The sequence below is a fragment of the Carlito syrichta genome, unplaced genomic scaffold, assembly GCF_000164805.1.
Source record: "Carlito syrichta isolate Samal-C Ts95f unplaced genomic scaffold, Tarsius_syrichta-2.0.1 Scaffold313473, whole genome shotgun sequence".
In the NCBI taxonomy this organism is placed as follows: Eukaryota; Metazoa; Chordata; class Mammalia; order Primates; family Tarsiidae; genus Carlito; species Carlito syrichta.
This window is the reverse complement of record NW_007257569.1, coordinates 32,827-45,678: the sequence shown is the minus strand read 5'-3', so window position 1 is coordinate 45,678 and position 12,852 is coordinate 32,827. Positions and strand designations below refer to the sequence as shown.

Sequence of the window (12,852 nt, the reverse complement as noted above, 5' to 3'; positions counted from 1 at the left end):
CTCCAGTCTGGGCGACCGAGTGAGACTCCAACTCAAAAAAAAAAAAAAAAAGAAGAAAATTGGGTGCAAGACTTCAATAGATATTTTATAGGAAAGGAAATCTAAATGGCATATATACACATGTGCACGCACACACACACATATGAGTGAATAGATGTTCAACCCCATTACTGATCTGGGAAATGGAAATTAAAACTACAAGGAGATAAAATTTCATAGTCATCAGATTGGCAAAAAACAATTTTGGCAAGTACACGGAGCAACTGATTCAGCCATTTTTGGAAAGCAGTTTGTCATCAGCTAAAGTTGAAGAATATCCTGTGACCCAGTAATTCTACTTCTTGACCTATATAGTACTTTTAGGTATATATCCAAGAAAAATTCTTGACACTTACATTCCAGGTGATACGAACGAGGATTTCCATAGCAGTACTACTTGTCATAGCCCCAAACATAAGCAATAAAATATTCCTTTACAGTGTAAGGAGTTTTGAATATTCACAAAGTGGCTAGGCTATAAAAATGAGTTACTACTGCAATAATGATAATGAATCTGGTGGGGGGAAAGCAAGTTCCAGAATGGATTCCATATAAATTCAATTTTATATAATATTTTTTAAAAACATTGAAGGCTAAATAGCGTTTAGAGATCCTAACATCTGGGAAAAGTATAAAGAAAAAACTTTTTGTTTTCCTCAGTCTTTAATGTAATCAATTGAAAGTATGGAAAAATAAAATAAGTTTTAAAAATCTGGTCATTGTGTTTAGTAGGTTCCTTAGTTTGGGCAAAAAGACTATCAATGTAATGCATCTAATCCTCTGTAATGTAGTATGTTGTTTTAGGTAATACTGAAAATTTTATGGCGTAGTTTTCCTTATTTTGTCTCTATAAAGCATTTCTCTTACCAGTGCTAATACCACCCTAAGCAAAAATGCTTTCCTTTGACCTTTTGGGAAATGATCAGAGAACAGTATTTTTCTTGTCTTAGAGTAGAATATCACTATATTGTTAAACAAAATATTCAGATGTGCACATCTCTGTTAGATACCTTGTGAGATACATGAGTGCACAGCTATGAAGAAAATGGTACACGTAAATCCCAAGCCCTCTTCTCAAGATACCACAATGGCAGGTACACAGTGAAGGACTCAATGGGTTCTAGGGTAATTGCACTGGATTTGTTTCCAACTCTCTAGTTTTAAAATTCTTTTGAGACGACATTTTTTACTTTTAAAAATGTGGAAGATTTGGAGTCTGAACACAAATGTGTACTTTGCTAAAACTAGTACATTTATCTACATTTTTGGGTAGCAATGTCTGGGCTCTAGAAATTGGTTTATTAGTAGTATTAATTACTTGAGTTAAGCCAGTTATACCCCTAAAGTGCTAGAATACATTTTTTTTTTTGAGTCAGACTCTCACCCTGTCACCCAGGCTTGAGTGCAGTGGCACGCTCATGGCCATTGTGTCCTCAACCTGCTGGACTCAGGCGATCCTTCTACTTCAACTTTCCAAGTAGCTGGACTACAGGCATGTGCTGTCACACCTGGCTAACTTTTTGATTTATTGTAGAGATGAGGTCTTGCCAAGTTGCGCAGACTGGTCTCGAACGTGTGGGCTCAGGCAGTCCTCTCACCTCACCCTCCCAAAGTGCTAGGATTATAGGTGTGAGCCACCGCACTGGGCCTTAGAGTATATTTTTCAAATGCCACATCATATTATCTTGGCCTCAAATGCTTTTTTTGGGGGGTGATATTTATTATGTATAGCATATATGGCTTGTGAAATATTCTTAAAATATTAATAAGAGGTATTACATCACTAGTCTGAGTTTCCTTTTAGTACTATATGTGTTTTACTTTAGGAAGCAAACTAACTGTGCATATTCTTCTTCTTATTTTTTGAGTTGGAGTCTCACTCTGTCGCCCAGACTGGAGTGCAGTGGCCGCTCCTGGCCATCGCAGCCTCGACCTGCTGGCCTCCGGCGATCCTTCCACCTCAGCCTTCCAAGTAGCTGGAACTACAGGCACATGCTACCACGCCTGGCTAATTTTTTAATTTACTGTAGAGATGAGGTCTCGCCAAGTTGCCCAGGCAGGTCTTGAACCCGCAGACTCAGGCAATCCACTCACCTCGGCCTCCCAAAGCACTGGGATTACAGGCTGAGCCACCGAGCCCGGCCTATGCATATTATTAACGCTTTGCTAGTAAATGGTTTCAGCTCATTTTAAGATGCAGTTTCTCATAAAACTAGAATTTTCAAAAAGTTTATTAGTTTTGTTGTGAAATATACAAACTTTTTTGTGGTAATATTACATATTTATATATTCCCGAAAACACTAAAATTGTGAACAGCTGATGGACCAGCTCACCCAAAACATGCAGCTTTGTAACCATAATGCTGTCAAAAATAAATCCTAGTGAGAATACTAGAATATTTAGAAACATATTAAATTTGTCACAAATAAATACTACAATCAACTAGTATTTAAAAAAAAAAAAAGGAGGATGAGCAGTATGCAAGAAAGAGTTGTAGCTACAGGGTTTTAGAAGCCAGGGTAAAATACATAAAGATTTGGAGAGAAGAGCTCATTAAGCACTTCTAAGAAAGAGCATGTGGCCAAGCTGTGCCAAGAGGAAGAACATGGGCTGAATGAGAATTGTGTATAGTACTGTATTTTCAGCAGCTTGCTGCTTTCCACTGTGTTAGTCTATTTTGGGTTCAGCAATTGTTATTTAGTATTGCAGAAGCATAGGCTGAGAAAAATCATGTAGAAACCAATGTGATTTTTACATTATACTTAGATTATTTCCCTGTTTACCAATGAGCTAATTCATGTTACGGAAAAGCTTTGTAACAGAACAAGCTGTACTAAGAATATAGGAGGTGGCTTCTGTTTTGGGGGATTTTTTTGAGTCAGGATTTCACTTTGTTGCCCAGGCTGGAGTTGCAGTGGCACAATCACAGCTCACCCCGGCCTTGATCTCCTGGGCTCAGGTGACCCTTCCCCCTCAACCTTCCGAGTAGTTGGGATTAAGCGTGTACCACCACACTTGGCTAAGTTTATTGTTTGTAGAGACAAGGTCTTGCTCTGGTGCCTCGCTGTTCTTTGTAGAGACAGGGTCTTGCTACGGTGCCTCGCTGTTCTCAAACTCCTGGACTCAAGCAATCTTCTCATCTTGGCCTCAAGTGCTGGGATCTATGGGTATGAGGCACTGTGCTTGACTTGCTTCTTTTTTTGACTTGCAACCTTTGATAAGTTCATAACCTTTTTGTGATTTGATTTTGTGTGTGTGTGTGAAATGGAAATGCATCTAAAAATGATCTAGCACAGCCATTGCTCCCTTGAGTTTATTCTTTTAATTTTAAACTATAAAAATAATAAACACATTCAACAAAAACTAGAAAATAGCACAACAAAATATTACCAAGTTAGTAATATAAACCACCATTCCTTATTTGTATATTTTTACTTTTACACCAGTTTTTATAAGCTTTTTTATTTCACAGCCTTCAAGATAGTCATTTTTAATGGCTACCAAGTATTAGATTGAATAGATAGCTTTAGTTTACCATTTTTCTATTATAGGATATGTAAATTGTTTATAGTTTTTTATTATCTTTAATAATTCTTGGATGAACATTTGTGTGTCTCTGACCCCTTCTCCCCTGCCCACTGTCCACTGTGGACTGGGAGGGAGAGGGGAATATCTTTTTCTCTGTATAGGATTATTTCTCCAAAGTGACTCATACATGGACTTGTTGGGTCAAATAATATGAATTTTTAAACAGTTCTTCATATTGCCAGTTAACTTTCTAAAATGGCCCCAGGTCCTTGCCCAAAATTGCTTATTATATATATTTTTAACCATTGCTAGTTTGGGCAAAAATAGATCTTGTTATTTTTATTACTAATATTTGTGTTTACTATATACCAGGTGCTGTGCTAAGTACATTACATTTAATATCACATTTTTGTCTTGTATTTCCTTGGCCATTAGTGAAATTGAATTTTTTTTTTTTTTGAGTTTGAGTCTCACTCTGTTGCCCAGACTGGAGTGCAGTGGCCGCTCCTGGCCACCACAGCCTCGACCTACTGGGCTCCGGTGATCCTTCTGCCTCAGCCTTCCAAGTAGCTGGACTACAGGTGTGTGCTACCACACCTGGCTAATTTTTTTTTTTTTTTTATTGTAGAGATGAGGTCTCACCAAGTTTCCCAGGCGAGTCTCGAACCCGCGGGCTCAGGCACTTCACTCACCTCAGCCTCCCAAGGCGCGGGATTACAGGCTGAGCCACTGAGCCGGGCTGAAATTGAATATTTTTTAACATATTTGTTTGCTATTTGTATTTATTTAATGTGTGAGAAAAGATCATTTGCCTGTTTATTCATTGTGGTGGACTTCGTGTTCTAAAAGGATAGTATATAAACAGCTCTTTTGGCCAGGCCCAGTGGCTCACACCTGTAATCCCAGCACTTTGGGAGGCAGAGGCAAGAGAATTGCCTGCATCCAGGGGTTCGAGATCAGCCTGGGCAACTTGGTGAGACCTCGTCTGTACAATAAATCAAAAAATTAGTCAGGAGTGATGGCGCACGCCTGTAGTTCCAGCTACTTGGAAGGCTGAAGGAGAAGGATCACATGAGCCCAGCAGGTCAAGGCTGCGGTGGCCGTGAGTGTGCCACTGCACTCCAACCTGGGTGACAGAGTAAGAGACTCTAACTCAAAAAAAAAAAAAAAGAAACAGCTTTTTTTTCTTCTTGAAAATACAGTGATATTTCAGACCTTACTAAAATAATATCAACTTTTCAATGTCAGAACTTGATTTTTTGTTTGTTTGTTTGTTTTGAGTTGGAGTCTCACTCTGTCGCCCAGACAGGAGTGCAGTGGCTGCTCCTGGCCACAGCAGCCTCGACCTGCTGGGCTCTGGTGATCCTTCCGCCTCAGCCTTCCAAGTAGCTGGAATTACAGGCGCTTGCTACCACGCCTGGCTAATTTTTTTTTTATTTATTGTAGAGATGAGGTCTCGCCTGCCCAGGCGGGTCTCGAACCCGCGGGCTCAGGCAATCCACTCACTCAGTCTCCCAAAGGCAAGGGATTACAGGCTGAGCCACCGAGCCCGGCTAGTACTTGATTTTCAAACTTTACTTAGATTTACACTTTGTGTAACTATTTGACATATTTTCTGCCATAATATTGTATTATATCTTAAAGTAATGGAATTTTATTCTAACCTTATAATTCAGGGGAATAACATGTGCAACCATTTAAATTAGTTTCTGGTGAGAAAATTTAGTCAATAACTACCAAAAGACTAATTTTTAAGCATCTGTTATACTAATACAAGAGTCCCTTAAGGGATTGAGAATCACTCTAATTAATGGCCAGAAATTTGGATATTGAATAGCCTCTTATATATAATTTTCACTATACATTTTATTAACTTTAGAACCTTAGGCAATTGGCTTACTTCACTTCCATTTCCTTACTCTCAACAATGAATTTCAGTTTTCTGATTGTTACCATCTAGGTATTTCCTACCATTAAGAAATCGTTTCTAAAATAAAATAACTTTTTTTTTTTTTTAATTGGAGTCTCACCCTGTCACCCAGACTGGAGTGCAGTGACTGCTCCTGACCACTGCAGCCTTGACCTGCTGGGCTCCGGCGATCCTTCCACCTCAGGCTTCCAAGTAGCTGGAACTACAGGCATTCGCTACCACACCTGGCTAAATTTTGATTTATTGTAGAGATGAGGTCTCGCCAAGTTGCCCAGGTGGGTCTCCAACCCGCGGGCTCAGGCGATCCACTCACCTCAGCCTCTCAGAGTGCTGGGATTACAGGCTGAGCCACCGAGCCTGGTCAAAAAGACTCTTAAAGATAGTTGGCACAGCATTTCTTACAGAATAGACATAATTTGTGTTGATTATAAGTTCATTTCAGTCTAAAATTATGATTTGTGTGCCTACTCATACACAACATTTTTATAAGATTCATTAGGAATACAGAAGTAAAAGATTTTTGCCCTTCATAGAATTCACAGTTGAAAAGAAAGGACATACATAAAACTAAGTAGTACTTCAGAGTAAGCAGAGTTGATGTATTTTAAGGCCTGTAACATAGTCTGTAGTATTGTAAACTCTCAGTAAATGTTAGTCACTGTTTGGTATTTTCTATTCTATATGTAAAGGAGGGTCAATGGAGATTTCAGTGAAAAGGCAAAAATGAAACATTAGAAATTAATCATTCCCTTTTTTAATTGGACATGGTGTACACTAAAGATTATTATTATTATTAATTTTTTTTGAGTTGGAGTCTCACTCTGTCATCCAGACTGGAGTGCAGTGGCCGCTCCCGGCCACCAGAGCCTCGACCTGCTGGGCTCCGGCGATCCTTCCGCCTCAGCCTTCCAAGTAGCCAGAATTACAGGTGCGCGCTACCACGCCCGGCTAATTTTTTGATTTATTGTAGAGATGAGGTCTCGCTTCCCAGGCAGTCTCGAACCCACAGGCTCAGGCAACCCATTCACCTTAGCCTCCCAAAGGCGCGGGATTACAGGCTGAGCCACTGAGCCCGGCTAAGATTATTTTTTTAAAAAAGGAAGCAAGACTTTACTTAGCCAACAAATTCCCATTCATCACTTTTAAAGTCTTTTGGATAAAGACACTTTGATAATAAAGGGAATAATTTGGCCACGTACAAAGGACAGGATATCAGCTATGAAATATATTGTGTGTTCGCATGTATGAATGTTTATGTATATGTGGTTTTCATACATGATTGAAATAAAAACCAAATTTGTTACACTTTGAGCTTTTCCTTGTTACAAATGTCTTAGTGTTTCAAGTTATAAGTGTACATGAGAGAGATAAGAATTGGATATGGGGAGAATTCTGACAGGATTTTAAATGATTAGGATTTAGGTCATTGATATTCATAGGTGATATGCGTACACTGTTGCCATTTTTCATTGTGATTAGTTTGGTTTCTGAAGTCAGTTTGTCTGGGTTTAAATTCTGATGGTTCCACTTATTAGTCAGGCAATCTTAAACAGGATGCTTAACCTCTGATTCATTTTCCTCATCTATAAAATTGAGTTAATGATAGTGCCTGCTTTATAGAGTTTAATTTATGGTTAATTGAGATATCATATGTAAAGTGTTTAGCATAATGTCTGGCCAGAAAAATATTAGCTAATGCTATTGCTAATTGAGTGCTCTGAGACTGTCTATATCTAGTGATAGCTACCAGGACCCAGACAGAATGTTCTGGATGTAAAATTGACCAGTTTCATAATTCTTGCAGTAACCCGCCAGCCATGTCCTAAGCAAAATAAAACTGGAGGTACGTCCCCTCATTTTAGTTACACAAACATGAATAGATGAAATTGGATAATAGAAGGTTTTTCACTAAATTTAGAAATGTGATATCTTTATATCTATCTATCTATCTATCTATCTATCTATCTATCTATCTATCTATCTATCTATCATCTAGTCAGGGCAGGAGTGCAGTGGCACAGTCACAGCTCACCCCATCCCCGACCTCCTGGACTCAGGTGATCGTTTCACCTCAGCCTCCTGAGTAGCTGTTATCAGCAGTCCCTGACCTTTTTGGCATCAGGAACCGGTTTCATGGAAGACAATTTCTCTGAGGACTGGGGTAGGGGTAGTTTTGGGATGATTCAAGCACGTTGCATTTATTGTGTACTTTATTTCTATTCTTTTTACATTGTAATATATAATGAAATAATTATACAACTTGCCATGATGTAACCAGTGGGAGCCCTGAACTTATTTTCCTGCAACTAGATGGTCCCATCTGGGGGTGATGGGAGACAGTAACTACCGGAGTATGTTGCTTATGTTCAGTCTACTCCGTAATCTCGTTTTGGTTACTGTTCACAGAGGTGGGATGTTGGAAATGTAAGCCACTTTTCAGTGCTGACCTAACGGGAGACAGCTTAGGCGGTAATGTGAGCGATGGGGAGCAGCTGTAAATACAGATGAAGCTTTGCTCACACATGGCTCACCCTCTGTTGTGTGGTCCAGTTCCTACCAGGCCATGGACTGGTATTGGTACCCGGCCCCTGGAGTTGGGGATCCCTGACGGACTACAGGCGCATGCCACCACACCTGACCAATTTTTTTATTTTTTGTAGAGATGAAGTCTCGCTATGTTGCCCAGGCTGGTTTCAAATTCCTGGGTTCAAGTGATCTTTCACCTCTACCTCCCAAAGTGCTGGGATAGCAGGCATTAGCCATTGTGCCTAGCAAAATGAGGTATCTTTGTGCCACTGAAAATGGATTAAATAGCATATTAGTCTATCACTTTCCACTCTGGCCTGTTACTTTTCCATGATAAGGTCTTTGAATTAAAGTGTATTTTAAAAGCAAAGCAAAAATCATATGAGAAAATAGAAATAAAAAGTGATACTTTAGAAGCAACTTTTTCCCCGCCTTCTTGAAAATACCATGACCTTACTAAGAAGGTGTCAGCCTTGGGATATCAATATTTGATGAGAATGCAGAGTTGTTTTTTTGTTTTTGTTTTTTTAAATTGAGTTAGAGTCTCCCTCTATTGCTCAGGCTGGAGTGCACACTCATGGCCACCACAACCTCACGCTCCTCGGCTCGGGTGATCCTTCTGCCTCAGCCTTCCAATAGTTGGAACTGCAGGTACATGCCACCATGCCTGACTAATTTTTTAATTTATTTTAGAGACGAGGTCTCACCAAGTTGCCCAGGCTGGTCTTGTAGCCCTGGGCTCAGGCAATCCCTTTGCCTCAGCCTTCCAAACAGCTGGGATTACAGGTGTGAGCCACTGCACCTGACCAGAGAATTACACTAGAATTTACACAAGAAATAATAAAGTTACAGTAAATCTAATTTAACTGATGATGAATTTAGGGAATAAGAAATATTATCTTGTTAGACTCTTAGAAGTAGAAAGTAGAATGCTGGTTACCAGATACAGGGGATGAGGAGTTAGGGGAGGAAGAGGGTGGAAAGAGAAAGGAGAAATGTTAGTCAAAGGGTACAGAGTTTTCGAACAGAGGGAACAAGTTCTAGTGAGCTGTTGTTTAGTATGGTAACTATAATTAATAATAATGTATATCTCAAAATTCTTAAAAGAGTACATTTTACATTTTTTCACCACAAAGAGAAATAAGTATTTGAAGTGATGGATATGTTAATTAACCTGATCTAATAGTTTTTCAGTGTTTATATGTATCATAATATCACATTGTATCCATGAATATATTATTATCATGTCACTTAAAAATGAATAAGTAATAATAATGTTACTTTTTTAGTATGATGTTATAAAAATATTATAAGTGGCTTATCTCTTTGTGGTAAATATTTCTAATTTGAAGAAAGGGTTTATTTAGAATTATTGCTTGAAAAATATTTCAAATTTGTTTATTTTCAGGATTGAGCCATATGTGTGACTATTATAGTAAAATCATAGATCCTTAAAATACATGTCGTTTCATAATTCAAAGAAGTAGCGTTCAATTTTAGTAATAATACCTACTACTTAATCAGGTGGTGATTGTGGGCTGGGTACTTTACTAAGTATTAAAAATACATGGTTTTATTTTATAAGTGCCACTCAAACATATGGTACTGTCAAGCTGCATTTTATTTTCAGCCATTTCAAATAATATGAAATAAGTTTTATTCCTTGTATTATAACCACTAGTATCTTCATTCCACAAATATTGTATTTAAATATTAAGTGGATAATTGACGACAAACTTTTTCTAATTTTATTAATACATATCTCAATATCACCAAAGTTTAAGAATCTAAAGTATTACATTGACTGATAATTGTTTCCTTTGTTGCAGAACTGTAAGAGTAAATGGGTCCAGTAATTGGAATGACTCCAGATAAGAGAGCTGAAACCCCAGGAGCTGAAAAGATTGCAGGATTAAGCCAGATTTACAAAATGGGAAGCTTGCCTGAAGCTGTTGATGCTGCCAGGCCAAAGGCCACTCTAGTGGACAGTGAGTCAGCAGATGATGAACTCACAAACTTGAACTGGCTTCATGAAAGTACTAATCTTCTAACAAACTTCAGCCTCGGAAGTGAGGGCCTTCCAATTGTTAGTCCATTGTATGACATAGAGGGAGATGATGTGCCATCCTTTGGACCATCTTGCTACCAGAACCCAGAAAAAAAATCAGCAACTTCAAAGCCCCCATACTCATTTAGTCTTCTGATTTATATGGCTATTGAACACTCTCCAAATAAATGTTTGCCTGTCAAAGAAATTTATACCTGGATTCTGGACCGTTTCCCATATTTTGCTACTGCGCCAACAGGTTGGAAGAATTCTGTTCGACATAATCTGTCCCTGAATAAATGTTTTCAGAAAGTGGAAAGAAGCCATGGCAAGGTCAGTGTTTTATGAACATTGCTATATTTGGTGAGGTGGGGGAATGAACTGGCATGGAGTCCTTAAATATGGGGAGATCAGGAGAGGCCCCAGAAAAGGTCATATTACTTCAGCTAAGCTTAATCATATTAGTTTATTTGCTTTCATTTGAGATTTTTCAGATTTGCTTAAATATTGTTGTAAAATTAACAGAATTATGTTATCTACGTAGGTATATAGATTAGTCTTTTTAGTGTTCTAATTTTCTATTCCTAGTTTCTGTAGTATTCATGTAACTGTATTAGTATATGATTCTTATTTATTCAGTGTGACTATTTACATTAATGTAATTGTTTTGATTGTATTTAAAATCCATCACCTTGGTGTTTGTTTTCTCTTTGTTCTGTCTATTCTTTTTACCACTCTTTCTGCCTTTTATTGGAGTTGAGTATTTTTGTGTGTGATTCAACTTTATATCTACTATTGATTTGTTTATTCCTTTGCTTTATTTTAGAGTTAGTGGCTGCTATAGTTTTCAGTAGATAACTTTATCATAATCCATCATTTCACTTATTTACTGGCTCTACATAAAAGTTGCCTGACCCCTCATGCCCTATTTGGATCAATTCCTTTTGCTTGGAGAAATGTATTTTAATACTCATGTTCAGGTCTACTGATGATTTTTTTAAAAAACCTTTTTGTGGGGAGTAGGTATAGAAGTCTAGGCTGACATTCTTTTCTTTTAGTATTTTAAAGATGATTTATTGTCTTTTGGCTTCCATAGTTTCTGATGAGAAGTCTCTTTCTCTCTCTCTCTCTCTCTCTCTCTCTCTCTCTCTCTGTCTCTCTCTCTCGACTTCTTCATATTTTGTATTTCTAATATTTATGTCATTTCTGGTAAAGTTTCCCCACTCGATCCATAAACATTAGTCATAACTATGATTATAATGTCGGTCTGGATAGCTTCTATATCTGGTCCATCTCTGTGTCTGGTTTTGTTGACTATTTTATCTCTTTTTGTGTGTGTTTCATAATTTTGGATTGAATCTCAGACATTGTTTTTTAAAAAAGGGAGCCACTGAGGTAAATAACATTTCTACCCAGAAATAGACATGCCTCTACTTATGTAGGTATTGATCAGTCTAATCGGTATTTGAGCAGTTTGAGTATTGTGGTTACTATAGTTACCTTCAGTACACCACAGTCTTCAGATTCCTACAGAAATGAACTGCCAATACTTTAGAGTGAGGCATGGAGTATCAGATGATTTTTTTTTTTAAGTTTTTATTTTTTGAGTCAGAGTCTTACTCTGTGGCCCAGGCTGGAGTGCAGCCTCAACCTGCTGGGCTCAGGCAATTCTTTGCCTCAGCCTTCCAAGTAGCCAAAACTACAGGTGCATGCTACCACACCTGGCTAATTTTTTGATGTATTGTAGAGATGAGGTCTCATCAAGTTGCTCAGGCTGGTCTTAAACCTTAAACCCCTGGGCTCAGGCAATCCTCTCGCCTCGGCCTCCCTCCCAAAGTGCTGGAATTACAGGCTTGAGCCACTGTGCCTGGCCAGATGATTTTTTTGTCAGCGTTGCTACTACACCTTCATCTTTCAGCTTGTGCCACATTTGGGGTTGGGAGAGAGGTAGGAATATCTCTGTACTCTTGCCTTATAGCAATAGATTGCTGTTGCTTGTTACTTGGAGGAAGGCTCTTGGAGAGGTTAAGATGAGACTCTCTCTTCCAGCTTTATCTTTTGTTTTGTTTTGAGCCAGGGTGTCACTGCTTTCCAGAGTGGTGTGCAGTGGCACGATCATGGCTTGCTTTAACTTCCTGGGCTCAAGTGATCCTCCTGCATCAGCTTCCCAAGTAGCTGGGATGACAGATGTGTGCCACCACACTTGCTAATTTTGTGTGTGTGTGTGTGGATACAGGGTCTCACTATATTGCCCTGGCTAGTCTTGAACTCCTGGGCTCAAGCAAATCTCCTGTCTTGGCCTCCCAAAGTGCTGGGATTAAAGGCATGAGCCACCATACTTGGTTACCTTCAGTCTTAAACAGGCTCTGTTCAATATAGAGTCTAGAGCTGTTCAGTATAGAGTCTAGTTATCCACATGTAGCTAGTGGCTGGCATATTGAACACAACTGTAGGATATTTCTCTTATCACAGACAGTCTTATTGGACAGTGCTATTCTAGAGTTGAGGCCAATTTCCTGTTAATTCCCATCATGGTAGGTAAACTGCTTGCTATTAGAGGGAGGTCTTGGGAACAAGTGAGTGACCACTCCCTTTCCCAGTGGCAGCCGACTTCTGTATCATTGGAAGATTTGGTCATGAACAGATTTCCTCCCTCTAGTGATACATGGCACATTGAAGTGTAGAGATAGCAGGATTTTATACTTCTTTCCCAGTAGCAGTTTTCCATTGCCTGGGACTGGAGTCAAGTGGCAGATGGCTTTTGCTTTGTGTCAGAGAAGA

General features: G+C 38.8%; 1 protein-coding gene across 1 annotated transcript in view; it reads left to right on the top strand.

Moving 5' to 3' along the window:
* Positions 1-10,419, top strand: part of LOC103273067 (forkhead box protein N2) — a 22,336-nt gene extending 11,917 nt beyond the window's left edge. The window contains exon 2 of the mRNA XM_008070522.2: positions 9,854-10,419. Within this exon, the coding sequence (XP_008068713.1) occupies positions 9,868-10,419 (552 nt within the window). The 5' untranslated portion in view covers positions 9,854-9,867. The remainder of the gene's footprint in view (positions 1-9,853) is intronic.
* The last annotated feature ends 2,433 nt before the right edge of the window (positions 10,420-12,852 follow it).